The following is a 25,998-nucleotide window of genomic DNA, read 5'->3' on the forward strand; positions in this document are numbered from 1 at the left end:
TAGGTGGGTCGACAACATATTCCTGTCATGTGACGCACATGCCGTCACCAGCGTCGTATAGAATATATCAGACGTGTTTTCCTGTGGAGGAATCGGTTGACGTATGACATTGCGATCAAATGTTTTCGGTTCCCTTAGGAGAGGCACGTCCTTTCGTCAACTAACCGCACGGTTTTGCGGTGCGGTCGCAAAACACAGACACTAAACTTATTACAGTGAACAGAGACGTCAATGAACGAACGGACAGATCATAACTTTGCGAAAATAAAACATTAAACTTTTGTCTCGAGGAAAGAGTTGAACCAAGGACCTCTCACTCCGCAGCTGCTCACGCTAACCACGGGACCACGGTGCTTCTGAGCTCGCATTATCCTTGATGTTGCATATCTTGCGCATGGATTACACAGTTTGTATATTTTGCTTATTTTTTTCATAGTTCCACACAACTTCTTCCTGTTTTCTCGATTGATCTGTGTTCAGTGTTTCAAGGCCTATCCACTGCTCCAACTTATAACTAAATCTGAGGGGGGTGCGATGGGGAGGTTTCCTTGTAAGAAGTAGATATCTCCTCCATTCTTCTAATGTTATAACTGCTATCACATCTACATCATCATTATAGGAAACGATTTCAACCCTAAGCACAGTGACAATTGTGGCATCCATAGCTGAAAGTTTGTGCATCGATCCCGATTTGGTTTTTGTGCAAACACTGACTAGTCTTGGCCTGCACTTGTCAGTTGTCTTTGGGAAAGCTAGAGTCAAATGTTGATATGACCAGTGATTGTCACCGTTGTAAAATCATGATGAATGATTTGCCTCCTGCTTGTCAACAGCTGCAAATGTTGGCAGCAGTTCAGCAGTAGGATATTGCCCCTCCAAACTGTGCTGCTGATGGAATGTTACGATGGTCTCCAGCTGCGAATGAACTGTGTGGCTGGCCAACTACAAGCGTTTCCCATGTTAACTTGACGATAACTTCAATGTATTTCAGATCTTTTTGTCTACCGCCATACAATACTTCTATTTTGCTTTTTATCTATACCCGTATCCTGACTTTGTTCACTTTTGACACCATTTATCAAGCACCACAACTAGCTTAACTTTGGATATCAGTTTATCAGTTTATTTATTATTTCAAGACACCATAGTTATTTTGACTTTGATACACCATTCCAGACTGCTAATTAATGTAATTATGTCTGGTGCCTCCATCGCAGTTTATCAACCAGGACTTTTTTCGCAATTTAGCCTACGAGTAATGTGTGTCAAAGCCAAAATGGAGAGACATACTCGAACAGTATAGCTATCAATTCTAAAACCTACCAAGTTATCTACTGTTCTAAACAAAGCTTAATAGTTATAAGGTTCACCATTCGATTCCTCCTCAGCAGCAGGCTAAATATCCTTTCCTCATAAGAAGGTTTTGCGTACTACACTTTAGAAACAAGGTAATTGCTTCTAGGACAACAATACGTGATTAATCTGAGCCAGCATTCACCTTGAGGTTGGTCATGCGCTTGACAAGTGCGATGACCTCGCAGGTGGATGCCACGTTAGTGAGGGTGGCGGTCCGGAGGTCCGCATCGAACCGCACAGTGGCAGCCACGTGGAACACGACAGACACCTTGCTGGTGAGCATAGTAGCATCTGCAGGGCTGATCCCCAGTCCCGGCTGAGTGCAGTCTCCCGCTATGGGTACCACCTTACGTAGGTAGTCAGGGCATGCCTGGCGAGCATTGCTGAAGATCTAAGAACAGCGCAAGTAAAACACCTTACTTTGGGGCTTTATTATTCACTGTGTAATGTGTGTGGCAAAAGAATTATTAGTGGGTCTCTAAATCTTCCTTTGAGCGGATTAACTACTGGATGATGTAAGAGTGCCATTCCTCGAATTTCTTTTCAGGTGATGGGTAAATAAGTCAGCCACATATCTTATTTGGAGTACAGCGAAACTGTTCAGATTTTTAATGTTGTAGTAACATTAGTTTCAGTGAATGGTGTAACAAATGTTGAGTTTGTAAGGAATAAGAAGCTGATAATTTGTGTGGGTTGCTATTAAAATAGAGTGATTTAATTATAATTCTAAGAACTTCAGTACTTTAAACATAGCTGCGCTACAGCAACGGTTCCACGTAAATCAGACTAAGAGCAGCCGACCAGTTGCAAAGGATAAAGTAATCTTTACCTAGGTTTCAATAGATATAAATCTATCTTCTTCAGAAGACGGCCTGGGGACAATGAACATCGTAACATATATTAAGATATGAAACATGAGTCAAGAATGAAGTTTAACATATATTAGGAAAATATTGTTTTACAAGATGTGAGAAAGATTCTTGGTACTTACAATATTATAACAACATGAAGTGATATGTCCTTATCGTTTAGGCAAACATCTGCATAGTTACATTAATCATATAAAATATAGCACTGAAAACAGGGTTTGTCGGACAAATAAAATAGCTACATGGAAGTTGCAGAGCGCCTAAGCGACTGAGTAAAATCGGCCAGCGTAGTAACACAGCGGCCAGGGCAGGTGGCGCTCATGTCGCTCTTTGGATGGCAGATACAGATATAAAGAGGATTATGAAATTATGTTTTATTATAAATAAAGTAAACCTTAAGTCTTCTGCAACTGAATTTTTTTCTTGTATACCACACATATTTTGGTGATTCATATTTTGCGTCTTCAGAGATCTGTAATAGATATCAAATTATTTAATTACATATACAGGGTGAGTCACCTGACTCAAGCGTCAACTTTAGGTTACAATATCTCCGGATGTAGTTAAAATTTTACAATGCAACAAACGGCACTGATTACGTATTTGTTTATATGTTCATATGTGCTAACAAAACTAACGTGGTTCCATTTTAAAAAAAAAAAACGTAGGTTTGTGTTAAAAAAACATATTTCCCTGCATTTTTGTATGGTTTGTATTAAACAATTACACTAGCCCCTCTCCTCACATTCGGTCTGTGGAATCGGTTCGTCAGTATTTGATGTGGTTTACGAAATATATCCAGCGGTAACGTTAGGTGACTCACCCTGTATATATTGATAAGGGATTTGCAGGTATTCTTTGGCAGATTGTTTGAGTCTAGTTATTTCTATTTATAATTATATGGTTGTGTTTTGTTATTTTCGTTCATTTGCTGTCGTATTCATGCAACCATTTGTTGTCTTGTTTGTGCGAAACGCACACATTACAGGTTTCTTCTGGTAAATATGTCTTTCCACATAACCTATACTGTAGCACACTGCACATACTTGCACTGCATAGTCACATGACTGATTCAGGTATCATGATAGAGATTAATTGTGGGTCTGTGGTGATGGGGCACTGTGTGGGTGATCTTTTAAATTCTTTTATTTACATTATTTGCTTAGTTTGAATAATGACCTTTGAATAATTTAACAATTCATTCAGTTTGCATAAGGAAGGCCTGCCAATGGAAAGCCCAGTCTCATACATACACGCAAATATCCAAAAGAATTTTTACAGAAATAATACGGACAAACATATTTACACATAATACAAGGGCACAGATATATAGATATTATACACCTCATAGATGAAAAACAAGAACATATAAACAGTTTACACACAGAGATAAATAACATACACCACAACATTCAGTTCGCCATGGAAACAGAAACAGGTGAAGCAATACACTATCTCAACCTAAAATCATAAAATCTATCAAATGATCCAGCAGACATTTTCAGAAAGGATGCAGCTACGCTAACGATAATTAAGCAGGAATCTTACCACTCATATTCTCATAAAATAGCAGCAATATGCCAATGTGCCATATGGTATACAGTCTGTGCAAAATACCTCTAAGCAAAAAAAAAACTATCAAGAAGAATGGCACATGATAATTAAGAAAGCACAAAGCAATGGATAAAGCTGCAACATAACACACGAACTGCTTGATGCAAAAGTTAGAAAATACAGACACAAGACAGCAACATAAAAAACAATCCAAATAAATCAACAAATAACAACAAAGAATACACACTCATGCCAGAAACGACATAATTCAACGAAAAATGGCAGCACAACCGACTGACACCCAAGATTAGTACCGTCTTCAAAAAGCATAAAAATTTATATAAAAGATAAACAGCACAATACAAAGGAAAACAAAAACTGTGACAGAAAAGACAGATACATAAAATAGTTAAGGAATATATGAATTAACATGTAATATCTGGAGCTCTAAATACATTTGGATGACTGAATAATTTTTAACATCAGGTCCTAAGAAATATGTAAAGGCATTTATGTGTTAATGTAACTGTATATATGCAGAACATTTAATAACAGAAAATGAATATCACACTGGTTACAAAAATATTATTATGCCATAATAACAAAAGAAGAGATTGCTCACCATATACAGGACGAATATTTCATACAAAAGGCCATAAACAAAAATGAAAATATTCTCAATGACAAAAAGAGCAACAGTGGATATCAATATCCAAATTAATTCACAGAATTCCATAAGAAAAGTAACCGGAATAAAATAATAAAGAAAATGACACACACTCACACACACACACACACATATATATATATATACTTCAGTTGCAAACGATGGAAGTTTTCTTATCTTTATGGTGAAACATAATTGAAGTTAGCAATTGAGGAAAACGGAAGCAGTTATATATAATAGGGTTACGATTCCTACCTTGTGGTGGTCAGACATGGTTGACCATAACCTCAATGACGAACATTTGTGGTCTTATGTACCCATGCACTCAACATTCTACCTCTGTCACATATGAATTCCCACAAATCTGGATATTGCACGATCCAACCAGCTCGCCAAATGGAAACTTATAATAAGCACCTCCACATTCTTCCCAGTGGTCACCTAACATCTGACACTGTTCACTCCCATTATAAACTCAGCAAGTACCTTTGACAACACTAAACATGACCAAAGCAAAAATACTCTGGTCATTCTATTTGTCAAAGGGCAAATCTAATCATTTACATATCTGTCAATAGTGTGTATATGTAAAATTTACGTTCCCATCTGACCATGTCTACTGCGTGCTTGACATTTTTGTTCAGGTAGTATTTATAAAGCGATACTGACCAAATATCCTAAGGACGAAAACAATTTCGTAGTATGTTGTGACAGTAACTTCGTTACAGGAGGACAAAGCCTGCTGCTGCTGATGATTAAGGATTTGAAACGACTAAACATCTAAGGTTACCATTCCGCCACAGGACAGAATCTCTATATCTCTTCTTTCTGTGTCTGGAGTTAAACCTATGTGTAGGTGTGATAACGTTTTCTAAAGATTTCAGTGGTTTGCACCTGATATGGGATGTGGGTGCCAGCCCAGTATTTACCTAGTGGGATTGAGAGACCATCTAAGAAACCTCATCCACGCTGGCCAGCTCACCAATACTGCTCGTTAACCAGACCAGGTCTGGCTCGCCTCACCATGACCTGGAAGTGGCGTGTCAGTGCAGTTGGCTATCTTCACGAGTGAGGAGAGATTAAAGAAAACTAGGTTAGTCAACATCATAGGCTAGGAAAAAAACAACGATACAGGAAAAGGGACTCTAGAATTAAGCGATTTGAAGGATTGCCACCAATACATTTCTCTAGATTTATAAAAGGTATACATGCTTCAAAAATTCTGGACACACAAACGAGAGCTTTGTGTGAAACAGAATAGTTAGTAATTCAGTGAAGGATTGACTGAGTGCTCCAATTTTGAACTCACAGAAGTAAAAGAACTGTAGTCTATGCAGCCTCCTTCATGACTGTAGGACATAGTGCGGATTTGATGGTGGAGTCCTGTGGAGCGATGGGGCGGAAGTGAGACAGCATTCAATTAACAGTCATTTATTTCTGAGAGTTCTCCAATCCGTCTCTCTTCGTCTCATGGCGATCTGTGACGCTGGAATTCGTGGCAAAGCGTCTGTCGCTCAACTGAAGGGTATGGTTTGGCTTGTTATTTGGAAATCGATGTCTTAATTGGAAGCTGAACCTTCACTTTTATCGCTGAAATCATCTCTGCCACGTACTATGGACCCTGATAATTAGTTACAAGTTTTTTTGTTCTGCAGTTTGATGTATACAGGTTTGTTACGAAAACCCACTGACCCACACAATATTGCAAACATTTTCTCCGCACATTGCCCAACTTCTCCTGATGTTCGAGTGACTTTGTATTCGCTTGTTTGACCTTCAACCAAACTTCTCTTAATCATTTCTTGAACTTTTCTACTGACTCATTAGCACCTAATTTAGTTTTCAAAACATGGAAAGGAGATGGTATCTATCTTATACCACCTTTTATGGTAAAAGACCCTACTGTAGAATTATATGCTGAACGACTTAATGAATTTACGTGTCCCAGTTATCATGCTGACAATCATACAATGACTTAAAATTTTCGAAATTGTGCAATGAACCCTTACAGTACAAGAATGGAAAATACTTATGGGAAGTTTTCAGGTATGAAGCACGCGGCACAACTACTTCAACAGGTCTGACATAAAATTTGTACCTGAAGCTCTATTTCTACATAGGAAACGCCAAATGTTAATATCCAATTATTAACCATCTCGTTTGTGACTGTGCTTACACCCTTTACTGGAATCACTATCACTGCTATAGACCGAGAAAAGTGATCTATTATTGGCAGAATATACTTTATTCAGCTTCTATTCTATTAAATGGTACAAGAATAACCAAACTAATAACGTCAAAAGGTTTTGTCGCTTCTCGAAATCTTTGTATCTGTATACACCAGTGACTAATAACGGCTCTTTGCGCACATGGGACCCAGTCTCTCACATATCAACATTTTGCTTCCTGGTCCTTCACAAAAATATTTCGGCTATATACCTGTCTGTCCCTATGACCCGTCAACAGGTGATCAAATGCTTGTTGCAGTATTTCATTCCTGAACAATACAGCAACAACCACGTGCACACCACACACTTTGTACTTCTGCACAGCAAGCCATTTTGTGTCATGAACTGGGTTTGCAACCTAAAACCCTGTCAGTCTACGTCAGCTGCTGCGCCTTTTGCCTTGTGCCTGCAGAATTCCAAAACCTCCAGCTTAGTGCACCAATGTTAGTGTTTGTCTTCCGTGCTTTATGCTTCAGTTCATAATTAATCTCGCTTAGCTTCATTGCACACTATGTTATTCTACTGCAAGGATCTTTCTGTCCCAATAACCACCTAAATAAAGCACGGTCAGTAACTACCTTAAATGTTTGTCTGTCTAAAAAACGCTTCTCCTGCTTTGTAATTTTGCAGTCACGCGCCCAATGTCCAAACTCACAACATTCAAAGCACTGTGGCTGGTGACATTGCTTCTTCACATGACCCTCTCCACGTATGTAGCATTTGAAGTCAAAGGAGAAGACACCACGGTTATTCCGTTTCGGAGTCGCAATATCTCTCTCCCCCAGCTCTGTAGCAGTTGTAATAGCTTAGGACAAATTACTACGATTTTCCGTCCTCACCTCTTGTGACATACCTGCTGAAATACCCCTCAAAAATACGCGTAAGGCCCCTCTCTCTTCTTCCTGCAAGAGAATTATATCCGCCTCTGCATTGTGCGTCAGTTCGTAAGTCTGCGAGTTCCCCTTACGATTTCTGTCAGAGAATAGCTCTACTAATTGTTCTTTTATGTTAATCTCAAGAGCTTCTCCCTGAAAAATATGGCACTGCTTGGTTACGACAGGGTTGGGTAAGCCCTTCGGCCAGCTGATCACATGTGTGCTTTTTACTAGGTCACAAACGTTTTAGCGTCACCTAATACCCGTAACTTAGCATCGAACAAAGTCCCTAAGAGAGCTGCTTTCCTCACATTATCCAGAGAGGCTGATACATCCTCGGATGTCAACAGATGAAACTATCTGCCATCAGATCAGTGGATGGGACAGGTACAATTACTATGGTCTTGGCAGTTCCCAGTTGTGACACATAATATTTCCAGTTCCCTATGCATCCATTCCCTAGCGTGACTTCGTTCTATTTTATTCTGAAGCAACATGGCTACCTGACTTCTCAAAACTTCAACGGCTTTACTTACAGTTGCTGCAAGCGTTCCTGGCCGTTGTGTAACCTCCATTTTAAATTATAATCCCGAACAACTGGAAAACTAGTATATCGACGCAATATCAATAAGAAAGTAAAACTATATTAATCTTTTCTACGTATCATGGACCGGTGGGACTCACTACACTGCCATGGTTTGTGGCCAAATCTTCTATAAATTTTATACCTTACTGGCACTGTTTAGTAGACGGTAATTCGGTCCTGAAAACTATAATATTGGCACCTAGCCGGCTGCAAGTACTCTTCTCTGCAGTTACCCCAGAAGTTCAATATGTCCACAGGTTCTTGTGGCCTCAAAAATGTCACTTTGAAATTACTATGCAGGTCCTTCTGACCCAACGTGGCCCCAAAATAAAAGAGGAAAGAAAACAAGCCTATAAAGAAACTATCGTTAAATTCAAAATTATGGCCAAAATATAAATGAAAGAGGCAATATCAACCTAAAATTTTGACACTCAAAAATTAACTTAGGAAAATAATTTCAGGACACTTTTGGAAAAGAGAACAGCTAAAACATGGGAACAAATTCAAAAACACATAGTACAGACAGCAGAAGAAACCATTCTCATTGGCAAAAAATGGAAACATGCCTGGTGGAATGATGACTGTGACGAACCAATCCTAACAATACTACGAGCTTGGAACATATGGAATGCAAATAGAAATGATAAAAATAGAAACTTCCTCAAAAAACACGAAAGCAAGCATCAAAAGGCCTTAAAAAGATCAAAGTACAATACATGAAACACCAACTAGCATCAACAGACTCCAACTTCAAACAGAACAATGCTAGGGACTTTTACAGAACTTTCAAAATTAACTTAAAGAAATACACTCCACCTAGCCTATTTTTCACGGACCCAAAAACGCAGAAAACTGCATACAATAGCGTAGGGAACCGTGGAATGCTTCCTGAATACTACGAAGAACTACATAACTGTGATCCACAGAAATAAAAACCTAATTTCGATATTGTAAACCGAACACCACGGGACTCAAAGCCGCCAACCACAGAAGAAACAAAAGGAATCGTAAAATACCTTAAATATAATAAATCACATGGAGAGCATAATATAGATACTGATCTATGGAATTAGTTTTGTGACAATATGATACAATGTCTATCAGAAATACTCAAAGAAATCTGGACAATACACAGCTTACCACCAGAATGGACATCTGCACTAATACATCCACTACATCAAAAAGAAGAAAACAGACCCTAGCAATTATAGTGGAATCTCCCTCTTACCGGTTACCTATAAGATCTTGTCTTAGGCGCTTTGAAAAAGAGCAGAAGAAATACTTGACAAACAGCTAGGAGAGTATCAGGCTGAATTTAGGAAGGGAAGGTCATGTGCAGAACAAATATTAAACTTGAAGAACATATTAGAAATGAGGAAAATCAGGAACTTGAAATATGTAATTACTGTCGTGGATTTTAAAGAAGCCTATGATCCAATTGACAGAAATACACTGCTTGATATCTTAAAAGAATTTGGACTCGATACTAAAACAACTGAAATAATTAAAGCAACTTTGACAAATATAAAATCTAAAGTAAAATTTAGGGGAGAGCTCTCAAAATAGTTTGAAATAAAGTCAGATGTTCGACAGGGAGATGGTTTGTCACCTCTGCTTTTCAATTTTGTGTTAGAGAAAGTTCGAGAATGGAGGGAGGCCATCAATACTAAAGGGATTCAACTAGGAAGAAGTCCAAACAAGATCACTGTCGACTGTTTAGTCTTCGCAGATGACATGGCATTGATTAAAGATTCGGTAGATAATGCCCAAGAACAAATAAGAGAACTGCATATACAAGCAACCAAAGTAGGACTACAAACAACCTTGGAAAAAACAAAGTCCATGACAAACATTTGTGATGCTCCTCAAAATATTGAAGTTGACAACAATACAATACATAAAACAGATTCCTTTAAATACCTAGGAGAGTGGATTACATACAATGCAAAAGAAAAGACAGCTATAGAAACTAAAGTGCACAAAATGGAAAGAGCGTTTCATATTACCAAAAACGTTTATAACAAAAAATCCTTGTTCTGGAACACGAAATTAAGACACTACCAAACAGTGGCCAGACCTGAAGCTCTGTATGCAGCAGAAGCACTTAAACTAACAAGATATGGAGATCTTGAGAAACCAGAGAAGGTCGAAACAAAAATTTTACGGAAAATACTGGGAGCTGTAAGAAACGATAATGCTGAATACAGGTTAAGACCAAACAGAGAGCTATATTTGAAAACTGAAAAACTAACTCGTGTGATGGAGAAGAGAAGACTACAGTTTTTTGGACATATATTCAGAATGGATAACAACAGACTAACCAAGTGAATATTCACATTACTCAAGAGCTACAAATCCAAGCCCGCATGGCTCACAGAGACTGAAAAAGACATGGAAAACGCTGGAATTACAATAGACACAATAGAAAACAGAACACATTTCAGAAAGGCAGTTCAAAAGGCAGAATTTTAGGAGAGAAAGAAAACAACTAGACGAAAACGAACTCAAGAAGAAAGAGAAAAACACTCTAAAAGGATGAAGGAAATTTGGAAACTACGGAAATGTAATACAATGAAAAGTAGCCAAAGTTGATTCATCGTACAATCCAAATGGGTTATTCGAAAGAAGAACAAAGATTGGTTAGTCATCGTGCTGCATAATGACACATGTTGATGGCTCCTGACGTGCTGGTGTGGCTCCTTGATAGCGACAGCCGTCAGCACTCCTAGCGCCCAATTCGTAGAACGTCAGAAATCACAGCTTATTGTCAGATGCCGCCTGCTACATGAGTGCAGATGTGATGGTGGAGTCCTGTGGAGTGCTGGGAGCTAATGAGACGTCATTGAGTGAACATTCATTTACTTCCGAGAGTCTTACAATCACTCTGTCTGCCTCAAAGTGCTGTCTGATGGTGGCGTCGCCGAGCCTGCATTGCACAGAGACATAGAGTACCACGTCAGCGCCTGGCAAGGAATGTGCTGGTGCAGGATTCTTGCATTTTCTTATGTTAGCGCTACGACCCTATCATAGGAGGATAGTGTGGTTGGCGAGTCGCTGCAGCCCAGCACGGCTGTAGACACAGTGTTCTCACTGAGTGAAGCTGTGCTCCGGCTCGGTACCAGATGTATGCGTGTCCCTATTGCTGTTTCCAACTGTGACACAAGGAGCAGCTCAAGAGGCGGTCTGAGCATGTAGCTGGTAGGGCAATACGTGTACTGTCCAGGAGTGGAGGCACATACACCCTGCTCCAAGGTCGAACAGTTCACAGATGGACAGATCGGTTCTTCATTCATCGAAGACCGGCCTGGCCCTAAGCTTCGGGTAGTCGTAGGCGTGACTGGCAGGAATGCAGCAGTTGCGGGCTTGTAGCAGTTAACCGCACGCTGGTGGCAGTTGGTGTCACTTCGTTGTACTCAACAGATCATCCTCCAATAGGTAAAGCTGTCCTTCCATCGGTATCATTGATTCCGATGGAGTGGCTAGAGTGAGTGGAAAGAGCGCGAGGTTTTTAGAGCAGCCAGTAACTGGCGACAGAACGTGCTCCCATTTTCTGATCCTACCAACGCTCTTGACTAACCTAATGTTTAATGTATGGGCTTCAGAGCGTTCCTTTATACAAAATTTGCAGTCCAAAAGGTGTTCTTGTGTTATTCCTAGGTGAAGCTATTACACATAGCCCCATTACAGCACTGAGTCCGTCAAGCACTGTCTTCTATCTGCTGTGTCAGGTGTTCATGACGGCCTCTGTTGCACACTCTGATGCAATGAACTCACGACCTGTATGTACTTCACTTCTTCTGTTGACATAGGTTACACCATCATTGCGTACTCAATGGACGTGCTCTACTTGGCATCATCCCAGTTAATTCCAACGAAATTTTATTTCTGTAGTTACTTACTATTCTGCTGTGCAACAGTACCAGGCGACTGCTAAGAGTTTGTGTTGTATTTATAACTCATATGGTTTTATGAAAACAGGGGCCACATTCAAGCATCTAAGTTGTTCATGCAAAGTCAGGAGCAAACACATTACCATCTGTGGCAAGAATTGTACCCTTCTTCAGACCTATATGTTCTATTGGACGCAACTATCAAAACAAACTGGAGGGACCAGAAAGCTTACCAGCCAAGAGAAGCAGACAAAGTGAGGTCACAGTCGTCTCACAATAGTAATACATGTGAGACAGTTCCTGTACAAATATTACACTTGTCCGATTTATTTGTATTCAGTTCACAGCCGACAAGTCTGGGATTATGACCTCCCTGTACGTGAATGGAACAGCGAGTTCTTGCAGACGGAAATTCACAGTGATGTAGTCACAGCCGATGGGATGCTGTGGATAACATTCACACTCTGGGTGCATAACTACTGGATACGGGAGATGTCAGCAGTAATCATCATAGTGAGGTGTTCTTCTGCCACCACCTGCATTCCATTGTTGTAGCCATACTCCGATGCTGTTGGGGGCCATAGTGTGAACCACTCCATCGCACACTCCACTTACGGCCAGTGGGTGCTAGCTAGGATGCAGTCTACAAACTCAATGATACTGCCCTGGTAACCCACTGCTCTCCACTGATAACATCAGGCATAGCGCTAGCAATACAGGCTGAGTTGTGGCCAATGTGCTTATGGCGCTTCGCACTGAGTGTGCACCTCCACTGCTGCAGTTGGCAAGATGGTGTGGCTAGCATGACTGTCGTCTCGTTCTGACGAGGATAACTCCCTGTTGTCCACACCACTTCTGGCTGCTATGAGTGAAGACACAGTGTATTTTGGAACAGTAAACGCATATTTGTTAATGAAGTTTCATTAGCATATATGACGACTTTTCATTTGCTAACTATGTATTTAGTGCCCTCCGTAGTTAGAATTATTTATTTAGCTGGCAGTATTGGCGCTCGCTGTATTGCAGTAGTTCGAGTAACGAAGATTTTTGTGAGGTGAGTGATTCATGAAAGGTATAGGTTGTTGTTAGTCAGCGCCATTCTTTTACAGGGGTTATTGAAAGTCAGATTACGTTGCGCTAAACATATTGTATGTCAGTTTATTGATGATCATAATAAGTAAAGAGAGAAATGTCTGAGTACGTTCAGTTTTACTCAGCTGTCTCTGTATCAAATAACGTAGGAGTTTACCAGCACAGTAATTTATAATTTTTCTAACAAGGGAACCTCCCCATCGCACCCCCCTCAGATTTAGTTATAAGTTGGCACAGTGGATAGGCCTTGATAACTGAACACAGATCAATCGAGAAAACAGGAAGAAGTTGTGTGAAACTGTGAAAAAATAAGCAAAATATACAAACTGAGTAGTCCATGGGCGACATAGGCAACATCTTGGACACTGTGAGCTCAGGAGCGTCGTGGTCCTGTGGTAGCGTGAGCAGCTGCAGAACGAGAGGTCCTTGGTTCAAGTCTTCCCTCGACTCAAAATTTTACATTCTTTATTTTTGCATAGTTATTATCTGTCCGTTCGTTCATTGATGTCTCTGTTCACTGTAATAAGTTTAGTGTCTGTGTTTTGCGACCGCATCGCAAAACCGTGCGATTAGTAGACGAAAGGACGTGCCTCTCCAATGGGAACCGAAAACATTTGATCGCAAGGTCATAGGGCAACCGATTCCTTCACAGGAAAACACATCTGATATATTCTATACGACATTGGTGACGGCATGTGCGTCACATGACAGGAATATGTTGTCGACCCACCTAACTTGTACACTTGGTGAATGGGTAAAAAGATTCTTCTACCTTGCCCGATTTAGGTTTTCTTGTGGATGTGATAATCATTCCCAAAAAAGTGATGAAAACATAAGAGTTTGTCACATAAACTGAAAATAAAAAATTAAACTTTTCACTCGATGGAAGATTTGAACCAAGGGCCTTTCGTTCCACAGCTACTCACGTTACCACGAGACCACGGCGCTCCTGCGGTCCCAGTGTCCTTGATGTTGCGTACCTTCCCATGAACTACTCAGTTTGTATATTTTGTTTATTTTTTCACAGTTCCACACAACTTCTTCCTGTTTTCTCAATTGATCTGTGTTCAGTTTTTCAAGGCCTATCCACTGTGCCAACTTATAACTAAATCTGAGGGGGGTGCGATGGGGAGGTTCCCTTGTAAGGGGATGTTTCAACCTATCGTATCATCCAGTCACCAGATGGCTACATCTGGCATCAGCAGTGCCTGCATCTGGCGTCAGACATGCTGCTGTCTGGGATCATTGAATCTGACATCAGTGGTCCAACAACCTATGGCTCCAGTAACAGCTGCAGTACGATGTCGTGAGTGTCTCTTTCATTTTTATTGTGGCCTATTTTTCGTTTGTTTACGGCTATGGTGAAAGCGTTGTGACTGTCACATGAAATTGAAAGTTTGGTTTGTTAAGCCATAGGAGCTCATAGTATCTCTCAGTTTGATGGTAATTGTAGAGAGGTTCAATTGTGTTCGGTAGGTTGCCTGTATTGTAATTGGACTGGACAAGAGTTGCCATGTTTACGTGCAGTGTCATCTATTGTGTAGCCATGAGGCACAGCAGTGTTTTGAATCTCGTTGAGCTGTGATTTGGAGCAAGGAGTAATGTATTTCGCACCAGAATTGTATGTATTGTCGTGTAATTTTGCTATTGTGTGTTTGGTTGGAGGTTGCACAAATACCAGAAACACGAGCAGTGACTGCACAGAAAGCGACTGAAAGCACTGCGGAAGCAACTGACTGAGTTGCAGAAATGTAACGACGCACTGGATAACGACGCACTAGACAGCAAGTGGGCAAACAGTCAACCGCAGATTTGCATAGGCAAGTTGAGCCAGTAGAGCCTAAAGCTCTATATCCCGTACGCAATGCATCAGTTGATTCCGTTAGTGATTTAAAGGCTGCCGCACAAGAAGGGAATTGGTTGGATAAAACTTGTTTAGTTATGGGCAGGCTACGTTTGGTTGTCGAAGCCATCTCATGAGCCTTGTGTCATGAAGGACTCAGGAAAACACAGACGTTTGAACAGTTTGAGAAGGGAATTTACAGTATCGAAAAAAAAGAGAAAGGTATTTCAAGGACCAGCTTACGAGACTGTCACAGAAACGTAACGAATCAATGGAGGCATTTTAGAATAAAATACTTATGAATTAATGCAGAATGTTGAGGTGAGTTAAACCTTTTTGCAAGCAGCTGAAAACAGGGCGTTGGATGTGTCTGGAAAAAAATTGCTAGTGGTTATGTCGAATATCAACGTTCTGTTATTAAGGTAGTTACACTACTTGAGGAAAAAGATACTGTGACACGTAGGATGGGATAGGTGGGATATTTCTTTCGTCGTAGTTGAAAATCAGGACGCTCATTCCACATGAAGAAGCTGTGCAGCGAGTCCAGTGTTGCTGATGTGCAGTAGCGGACCACTAGGCGCTTGAGTGTGCCAGTAATAATCAGAACGGATAAGGTCAGATCAACAGTTAGTTAGATGCGAACGGGAACTCCTCAACCTCTGGATGACGTTCCAAGTAAAACAGAATACTGCAAAAGCCACTGCAGTGACGGACTGTTGCCTGGTCAGCATATTTAATCGAATGAACCATAGTTTTTTTGCAGATACGGTGGCTCATGCATCGGTAGCCAATTTGGACCATTTAGCTAGGAGGAGGCTGAGGACCGCATGATGAAGTGGGTCAGAATAATGTGCCATCATAAGGAATCGACAACGCTCAATTTCAGTACTGGAGCGAAGAATTTTCAGGTCTGTGGAGAAGTTGTCAGTTGTCAGTGACAGATACTGTGTGATCCTGGGACTTGAATTTATAAATAAACATCGTGCAAAAATTGACCATTTGCACTACACTATCGAACTCAGAGAAACCTTGTTTTAGCTGTGAATGAGCATAGCTAGTGTCACATTGCTGCAGGTTTAACCAGTGATGAAGGTGATACCGAATAAACTGCATATACATAAACTAAATATCTGTTCACGTGAGTGAAATGTTGCGTATTGTTGAGCCCCTAGAGTGCAATGATGAATTCATCACATTACTGTGCACATAGGAATGTAGTATGCATGAATCAAGTAGATGAGGCTAACATGGTTCCCAGGAGTATAGATAATATAGGCACGGATGAGGAGAGCCTGCCAAAGGGGTTAGTGATTGCCAATTTGTATATCATGGGTGAGGATGATCTCAAAAGGTCGGAAGATGACCTAGGCATGATCAAGTTGTCAGCCGATCTGCACTGCACAAGAAATTGAAACATTTAGTGAGAAAATATGCCCGCTATGGGAGCATTGTTGTTAAGATTTGCAGATCTATTTAGTAAGGAAGAAATACCAAAAGATAGTAATGCCCCAGTGTACAGAAAAGCATACAGAATTCTTAGGCATTTGCCACCATTAATGGGAAAGTTTATTGACCAGCAGTTGGCTGATAGTATCCTTGTGACGGTCCATGCCATGGGGTGTAAGCGTGATACTGTCGCAAAAAGTCATGAGATGGCACGAGAAAATATGGGTTTTGTTGTGATTACCACTACCTGAATGCAATGTCTATTACATATGCACATACAATACCAAATATAACGGGGACTCTAGGAAATTTGGGTTAGTGTAACTATTTCTCGATGATGGATCTAAGAAGTGGCTATCATCAGCTGGGAGTGGTTCAGAAGGACCATCCAAAGATCGCTTTTACAGTACCCTAGGGCCATTATTAATACTTTCGAATTACATTTGGTCTTAAGAAAGCGATGGCTACCTTCCAGAGGCTACTAGATGGAGGGAGAGCATGTGTAGAAACTGGAGGAAGTTTTCAAGAGATTATACCTACTATGATTAATGCTATCGATAAATGTGACTTAGCAGCAACGCAAGTGGACTGCTTAGGTCAGCAGGAGGGTGTCAAAACAGATCCACATTCGAGCTAAACAATCCACGATAGTGTGCCACAACAGACGACAAAACAGTTTCAGACGTTTCTTGGACTCTGTAGCTGTTGTAAGAAATTTGTGAGAGGGCTTGCTGAAATTCCTGGACTATTGAAGAGGCTGCTGAAAAAAGGAGTGACATTTCAGTGATAAACTGACTGTGAAACTGCATTTCAGAATTTAAAACCAGGATTAACAGCGACTCCAGTATTGTTATTTCCAGAATTTAGTAGGGAATTTATTTTATTGCGCGATGTAAGGAATCTAGAGGTTGGATGTTTTCTTTGTGAAGATTTGTATAGTAAGGAACACATCAAGATAACTGAATAGATCAGAAAAGAGCTATTCTACGACAGGGAAAGACATGTTGGCTGTCATTTACGGTGTGACATGCTTATGTTGTTACTTGTATGATGAAAAGTTTAATATTGTATCGGACCACAGTACTGAAGTGGTTACAGGGACTAAAGGAACCACTGAGTAGGTTGACATGGTGTGTTTTGAAGCCTTTTTGATTTTGATTATGAGTTGATACATAAATCTTGATACATAAATCTGGAAAAAAGCATAAGAACACAAATAGTTTAAATAGAAAGGTTGACGCTTTGCAAATGTTGGACGGGAACAATGCCACGTGGCAAAAGGTTTCAGCACCTAACAGTGACAGTCGACTATTTAGGTCACAGATGCAGTTTATGAGACGTGAGGACTTGTACAGAATGATGAAAGGCAGACCATGCATGAAGTGTGTGTAACTTAGAGGGATGAAGTGCTGAAGCAAGTGCTCAAAATGTTAAAATGTGTGTGAATTCCTAATGGACCGAACTGCTGAGGTCATCGGTCCCTAGGCTGACACACTACTTAAACTAACTTATGCTTAGAACGACACACACACACACACACCTACACACCCATACCCGAGGGAGGACTCGAACCTCCGGCGGGAGGGGTGAAGCAAGTGTATGACAATGTCTTAGTGGGTCGCTGTAGGTGGGAAACAACTGACTGGCAGGTGGTTGGAAACTTTTGGTGGAGGATAAGAGAACAGTACATGGAGCAATATGTCAGGAATTACCTGAAGCGTCGAAACCACTTGCAATGCCGAAGATAGGTATTCTGGGCCCATTTAATTGTACACCCACAGGTAAGCGTTACATATTGACTATAGTTTTCATTTTCACACAATGAAGCAGCTTTGCAGATAGTTGCACATTCACAAGCTTCAAACTAGTCCCTGCGACCCTCAATCTAATGGAAGAACAGAGTGCATGGATCGCTTGATTTCAAGGATACTGAGTCCTTTTGTGAGAACCAATCATGACGACTGGGATGTCTATCTTCTAGTTGTCATGTCTCTGTAAAGTTCTAAAATTCAAGTGGGACTGGTCTCTTACCATATAAGGTGGTGTATGGCAGAAAAATGCCTGCTCCCTTTCATGAGAGAAGCCTGTGGATCGACGAAGCAGGCTTTCAGTGAAGCAATTTTCATAAATGTTACGTGATGTTTGACATAGAGTGACAAGAGCGAATATAAAAGCCCCCAAACGTTAAAACGACCCCAGGACAATGTGTGGGTTGGCCGCCACAGTACCAAGCAGGCCAGTGTGTTTTGGTAACGAATCCCTACACATGTGAGGATTAGAAAATTATTGACCTGATACCAAGGACCACATCAGATCACAGAAATGACACCATCTGTCTACGTTAAGCTGCAATTACGGATAAAAACTGCTGTGGTTCCTGTGGGACAAATGAAGCTATTTGAATGACCTGTACCTACTTCGCCGCAATTGCCTATATCGTCATCAGTCGAGGATAATAAATTGGAAAAGCAGAAAAAGCAAGAGAGGTCACACAAATTACCTTACGCACTTACACAACATCATCAAGTAGCATGCTAATCTATTTTCGTTTTTGTGTGTGTGTGTGTGTGTGTGTGTGTGTGTGTAACTGAAGGCGTAGATTGCAAGTGCTGACCCGAGATGAAGGGATTGGCACAGGAGAGGAATTCGTGGCGGGCAGCATCAAACCAGTCAGAAGATTGATTCAGAAAAAATAGGGGTATTTTTTCGATAATTTTATGGGTTTGGAGGCCGGAGTAATGTTAGTTGTTTTCAGTACGTGATTAACCGTATTACTGCACTTTTTTTTAAAAGGGGGAGGACACAAATACCTTTCTTCCAGGTGATGTATCACCAGTAGTGTTCAGTTGTTGTCATACACCTCTTCAGGGCAGGATTATCGTATGCACTGAGGAACTGTGGTAGCGTCAGAGAGAAAGTGTTATGATCTGTGCAACTAGAGTTGTTCAGACTGAAGAAAAGGTAAGCGAAGTAGAGTGTAAAAGGGAAGTACCGTCGCCACAACCTTATTTCCAGAGAGTGAGCATGTGTTGGATCTATTCAGTTTCCCCAAAAATCATAAACTGCAACGAACAGGGAAATCCCAAGGGCATGCCTAGGATGGAATTGCTGAACAGCAGGGTACTAAAATAGTGCTATGACCTGTGTCATAGTGGTCTTGAAATATTGTCTTCTGACTACAGTCACCGGTACAACTATTATTAATTTGACACAGTCAATTTTGTATTGACCAGAGAAGCCGCTGAATGTAATGTCAGCTCAGAATTTAGCCTTCCTAAATGATACATTGAACCCAAAGTTCGTTCATTAGATGAATTAGCAACATCGCAGGAGGGTCAAATGTCAGCAGAGCAGAGACTCAAGCATGTACGACAATAATAGACAGCTTCATGACGTCGTGACTATAAGTGTCACAATTTCCACAACTATAGTGGTTCTAATACAGATTTGTGTAATCTCCATCTGTGTGTCACAGAGGTTCACCACATCAGCTGATACCTGTTAGCTGGACTACTAATAATGAATAAGGAATAATTATTGGAGCATAAGAGTAATATGTTACTTATTATGTGAGGAGGAAACGAGACAGTAAACTTGAATATGTGTCGGCTATATTATGGGGAAAGGTTACACTAGTGGATAAGTAATGACTTAGAAAACGAAAATAATAATAAGATAAGATGTTTAGTGAGTTAAACTCTGAGGAGTGAGGTTGTCAAGAACAGATTAAGAAGGAGAACTCTGGACACGGGCTGAGCTAGAGCAAAGAAAGATAACTGAACTGAACAATGTAAACTTTGCTTTTAATATTTGTTAAGACTGTTCTAGCAAAGCATCGAGTCTGATCCAAGACAGATTTGTTAAAGAAGGAGAGAATGACGCACCACAAAATAATAATCTTGGGAATGGAGTAGAATTTAAGAAGTCTTCCATTGCTAACAAAGAGATGAGTAAACCAGGTCTATACGCAACTGTCAGATGGAATGCCAATGGGGAGGCACTACTGCTTTTATAAGGTAATGTGGCTACAAGACGATGGTAACTGCTACATACCATAAAAGCTGAGTATCCAAATCGCTAGGACAGCAGAATGAAGAAGTAAGCCATACGTCAGACATAACAACGATTATTCAGAGTACTGACACTGCATAATACAGCTGCTGAAAGGCAATGTTCAGACATCTTCCAGCCACAGGTAAATTGGCCATAAAACCTTCCAGTGAAGAAAAGCAGGCCAAGTGAAGTCAACATCACGCTTGCAGTGGCAATGAACGTGGTCCTGTATATCTATCCAGTGGGTTGCTCTACTTCATCTCAGTTTGCAACCAAACAATCTCGGGCACGACCTGTGTTATTCTATCCTCTGTTCGTGGAGAGTGTCTTTGAATTCTGATGGAACAGCCAGTCCTGCTAGGAGGATTTTGACACTGCAAGCCGCAGTGCTGCCGTTCGAGTCAAGACTGGTGGACGCTGTGGGCGACATTCACCATCAGGCCTTCGTAGCTGGTGGGCCAGTCAAGGATTGTCACTGTGTAGAGGTGTGCCACAGCCACCAATCGATTTTCTTTGCCTGTAGATTTACCATAATACTGTGTGGCTTACAACTGTCATGGTCCACAGTGTGACCCAGTCGCATATCGCACACTGTGTACGGGGCCAGTTGACGCTTACCCGGGTGCAGACTATGATGTCGAGGAGAGGAATTAAGTAATCCACTGCCCTGCGCTGCTAACACCAGAGACAGGACAGACAGCGCTGACTGATCTGCCGGCAATGTGCCATGACGTCTCTGGATATTGAGTACCTGTCTGCACTGCTGCAATGTCCGAGATGCCGTGGTGGCACAGTCATTAGCCCTGGTGGTCGCTGCCACTGCTCACTGCCGTGAATTAAGACACAGTGTAATGTGGAACAACAAAAGCTTCATTGTTAATGATAAAAATTAGGGTCTTTGGGCACAGAGCAGGCCACCTCCCACCAAACCACCCATGCGTCAGGGGTGTCAGTCCTGCCTCTTGACGACTCAATAACGTCACCGGACGTACTGTCCCATCACTGTGTGGTTACAAACGTATCCAGTTTCAAGGCTTAGTTTTGACTAATTATGTACATCATTAGTGATTGTAGACACATGCACGAGTTGCATTGTATTTGGATACTGTCGAGTGCCAAATTATTCTGTTATTGTGAGTGTTGACACGAGCAGTTTCTGGTCCAGTATCTCTCGTAGGTTTACCGGTTTCTCCAGATGAGAACGTAGTCGCTCCCGCAGCGGCACGCCCTTCTTGTCCCTGACGAGCACGTAGACCGTGGAGACGCCGGGGCAGGAGCGCAGCAGCTTCTCGAGTATGAGAGTGCCAATGAATCCGGTGGCGCCTGTGAGGAGGATGGAGGCGCCGTCGTAGAAGTCAGCTACCTCACTACATCGCTGCAGTTCCCCTGGCGGCAGCCAGTCCACAGGGAACTCCTCCAGCTCCCTCGCCTCCTCCTCTGGCGTCATTACGCGGGGGTGGATTTCACAGCACGGCATTCTGGCTCTGCACTGCTCTGTACCTGGCAAAACCACTACTGGCCATTAAAATTGCAACACCAAGAAGAAATGCAGATGATAAACGGATATTCATTGGACAAATATATTATACCTTAACTGACATGTGATTACATTTTCACGCAATTTGGGTGCATAGATCCTGAGAAATCAGTACCCAGAACAACCACCTCTGGCCGTAATAACGACCTTGATACGCCTGGTCATTGAGCCAAACAGAGTTTGGATGGTGTGTACAGGTACAGCTGCCCATGCAGCTTCAACACATAAATTTTCTCAGCATGTTATAATCTTAGGTGGAGATTTCAATTTACCAGATATAGACTGGGACACTCAGATGTTTAGGACGGGTGGTAGGGACAGAGCATCGAGTGACATTATACTGGGTGCACTATCCGAAAATTACCTCGAGCAATTAAACAGAGAACCGACTCGTGGAGATAACATCTTGGACCTATTGATAACAAACAGACCCGAACTTTTCGACTCTGTATGTACAGAACCGGGAATCAGTGATCATAAGGCCGTTGCAGCATCCCTGAATATGGAAGTTAATAGGAATATAAAAAAAGGGAGGAAGGTTTATCTGTTTAGCAAGAGTAATAGAAGGCAGATTTCAGACTACCTAACAGATCAAAACGAAAATTTCTGTTCCGACACTGACAATATTGAGTGTTTATGGAAAAAGTTAAAGGCAATCGTAAAATGCGTTTTAGACAGGTACGTGCCGAGTAAAACTGTGAGGGACGGGAAAAACCCACCGTGGTACAACAACAAAGTTAGGAAACTACTGCGAAAGCAAAGAGAGCTCCACTCCAAGTTTAAACGCAGCCAAAACCTCTCAGACAAACAGAAGCTAAACGATGTCAAAGTTAGCGTAAGGAGGGCTATGCGTGAAGCGTTCAGTGAATTCGAAAGTAAAATTCTATGTACCGACTTGACAGAAAATCCTAGGAAGTTCTGGTCTTACGTTAAATCAGTAAGTGGCTCGAAACAGCATATCCAGACACTACGGGATGATGATGGCATTGAAACAGAAGATGACACGCGTAAAGCTGAAATACTAAACACCTTTTTCCAAAGCTGTTTCACAGAGGAAGACCGCACTGCAGTTCCTTCTCTAAATCCTCGCACAAACGAAAAAATGGCTGGCATCGAAATAAGTGTCCAAGGAATAGAAAAGCAACTGGAATGACTCAATAGAGGAAAGTCCACTGGATCTGACGGGATACCAATTCGATTCTACACAGAGTACGCGAAAGAACTTGCCCCACTTCTAACAGCCGTGTACCGCAAGTCTCTAGAGGAACGGAGGGTTCCAAATGATTGGAAAAGAGCACAGATAGTCCCAGTCTTCAAGAAGGGTCGTCGAGCAGATGCGCAAAACTATAGACCTATATCTCTGACGTCGATCTGTTGTAGAATTTTAGAACATGTTTTTTGCTCGAGTATCATGTCGTTTTTGGAAACCCAGAATCTACTATGTAGGAATCAACATGGATTCCGGAAACACCGATCGTGTGAGACCCAACTCGCTTTATTTGTTCATGAGACCCAGAAAATATTAGATACAGGCTCCCAGGTAGATGCTATTTTTCTTGACTTCCGGAAGGCGTTCGATACAGTTCCGCACTGTCGCCTGATAAACAAAGTAAGAGCCTACGGAATATCAGACCAGCTGTGTGGCTGGATTGAAGAGTTTTTAGCAAACAGAACACAGCATGTTGTTATCAATGGAGAGACGTCTACAGACGTTAAAGTAACCTCTGGCGTGCCACAGGGGAGTGTTATGGGACCATTTCTTTTCACAATATACACTCCTGGAAATGGAAAACAGAACACATTGACACCGGTGTGTCAGACCCACCATACTTGCTCCGGACACTGCGAGAGGGCTGTACAAGCAATGATCACACGCACGGCACAGCGGACACACCAGGAACCGCGGTGTTGGCCGTCGAATGGCGCTAGCTGTGCAGCATTTGTGCACCGCCGCCGTCAGTGTCAGCCAGTTTGCCGTGGCATACGGAGCTCCATCGCAGTCTTTAACACTGGTAGCATGCCGCGACAGCGTGGACGTGAACCGTATGTGCAGTTGACGGACTTTGAGCGAGGGCGTATAGTGGGCATGCGGGAGGCCGGGTGGACGTACCGCCGAATTGCTCAACACGTGGGGCGTGAGGTCTCCACAGTATATCGATGTTCTCGCCAGTGGTCGGCGGAAGGTGCACGTGCCCGTCGACCTGGGACCGGACCGCAGCGACGCACGGATGCACGCCAAGACCGTAGGATCCTACGCAGTGCCGTAGGGGACCGCACCGCCACTTCCCAGCAAATTAGGGACACTGTTGCTCCTGGGCTATCGGCGAGGACCATTCGCAACCGTCTCCATGAAGCTGGGCTACGGTCCCGCACACCGTTAGGCTGTCTTCCGCTCACGCCCCAACATCGTGCAGCCCGCCTCCAGTGGTGTCGCGACAGGCGTGAATGGAGGGACGAATGGAGACGTGTCGTCTTCAGTGATGAGAGTCGCTTCTGCCTTGGTGCCAATGATGGTCGTATGCGTGTTTGGCGCCGTGCAGGTGAGCGCCACAATCAGGACTGCATACGACCGAGGCACACAGGGCCAACACCCGGCATCATGGTGTGGGGAGCGATCTCCTACACTGGCCGTACACCACTGGTGATCGTCGAGGGGACACTGAATTGTGCACGGTACATCCAAACCGTCATCGAACCCATCGTTCTACAATTCCTAGACCGGCAAGGGAACTTGCTGTTCCAACAGGACAATGCACGTCCGCATGTATCCCGTGCCACCCAACGTGCTCTAGAAGGTGTAAGTCAACTACCCTGGCCAGCAAGATCTCCGGATCTGTCCCCCATTGAGCATGTTTGGGACTGGATGAAGCGTCGTCTCACGCGGTCTGCACGTCCAGCACGAACGCTGGTCCAACTGAGGCGCCAGGTGGAAATGGCATGGCAAGCCGTTCCACAGGACTACATCCAGCATCTCTACGATCGTCTCCATGGGAGAATAGCAGCCTGCATTGCTGCGAAAGGTGGATATACACTGTACTAATGCCGACATTGTGCATGCTCTGTTGCCTGTGTCTATGTGCCTGTGGTTCTGTCAGTGTGATCATGTGATGTATCTGACCCCAGGAATGTGTCATTAAAGTTTCACCTTACTGGGACAATGAATTCACGGTGTTCTTATTTCAATTTCCAGGAGTGTATATAAATGACCTAGTAGATAGTGTCGGAAGTTCCATGCTGCTTTTCGCGGATGATGCTGTAGTATACAGAGAAGTTGCAGCATTAGAAAATTGTAGCGAAATGCAGGAAGATCTGCAGCGGATAGGCACTTGGTGCAGGGAGTGGCAACTGACCCTTAACATAGACAAATGTAATGTATTGCGAATACATAGAAAGAAGGATCCTTTATTGTATGATTATATGATAGCGGAACAAACACTGGTATCAGTTACTTCTGTAAAATATCTGGGAGTATGCGTGCGGAACGATTTGAAGTGGAATGATCATATAAAATTAATTGTTGGTAAGGCGGGTACCAGGTTGAGATTCATTGGGAGAGTGCTTAGAAAATGTAGTCCATCAACAAAGGAGATGGCTTACAAAACACTCGTTCGACCTATACTTGAGTATTGCTCATCAGTGTGGGATCCGTACCAGATCGGTCTGACGGAGGAGATAGAGAAGATCCAAAGAAGAGCGGCGCGTTTCGTCACAGGGTTATTTGGTAACCGTGATAGTGTTACGGAGATGTTTAATAAGCTCAAGTGGCAGACTCTGCAAGAGAGGCGCTCTGCATCGCGGTGTAGCTTGCTCGCCAGGTTTTGAGAGGGTGCGTTTCTGGATGAGGTATCGAATATATTGCTTCCCCCTACTTATACCTCCCGAGGAGATCACGAATGTAAAATTAGAGAGATTAGAGCGCGCACGGAGGCTTTCAGACAGTCGTTCTTTCCGCGAACCATACGCGACTGGAACAGGAAAGGGAGGTAATGACAGTGGCACGTA

The 25,998-nt window shown here is 42.3% G+C and overlaps 1 protein-coding gene across 2 annotated transcripts in view; it reads right to left on the reverse strand.

Annotated features, from left to right (window-relative positions):
• The window catches only part of LOC124711729 (fatty acyl-CoA reductase 1-like), a 158,109-nt gene that overhangs the window by 104,145 nt on the left and 27,966 nt on the right, over window positions 1-25,998 (reverse strand). The window contains exons 2-3 of one of the 2 annotated variants that reach the window (XM_047241937.1): window positions 21,643-21,959; window positions 1,499-1,747 (exon numbers count right to left, since the gene is read on the reverse strand). In XM_047241937.1, coding sequence (XP_047097893.1) covers window positions 1,499-1,747; window positions 21,643-21,936 — 543 coding nt within the window. In that variant the 5' untranslated portion in view covers window positions 21,937-21,959. Of the gene's footprint in view, window positions 1-1,498; window positions 1,748-21,642; window positions 21,972-25,998 lie in introns of both variants that reach the window. The other variant, XM_047241938.1, reaches the window with a different exon arrangement.

The sequence above is a fragment of the Schistocerca piceifrons genome, chromosome 8 (genome assembly GCF_021461385.2).
Source record: "Schistocerca piceifrons isolate TAMUIC-IGC-003096 chromosome 8, iqSchPice1.1, whole genome shotgun sequence".
Classification (NCBI taxonomy): Eukaryota; Metazoa; Arthropoda; class Insecta; order Orthoptera; family Acrididae; genus Schistocerca; species Schistocerca piceifrons.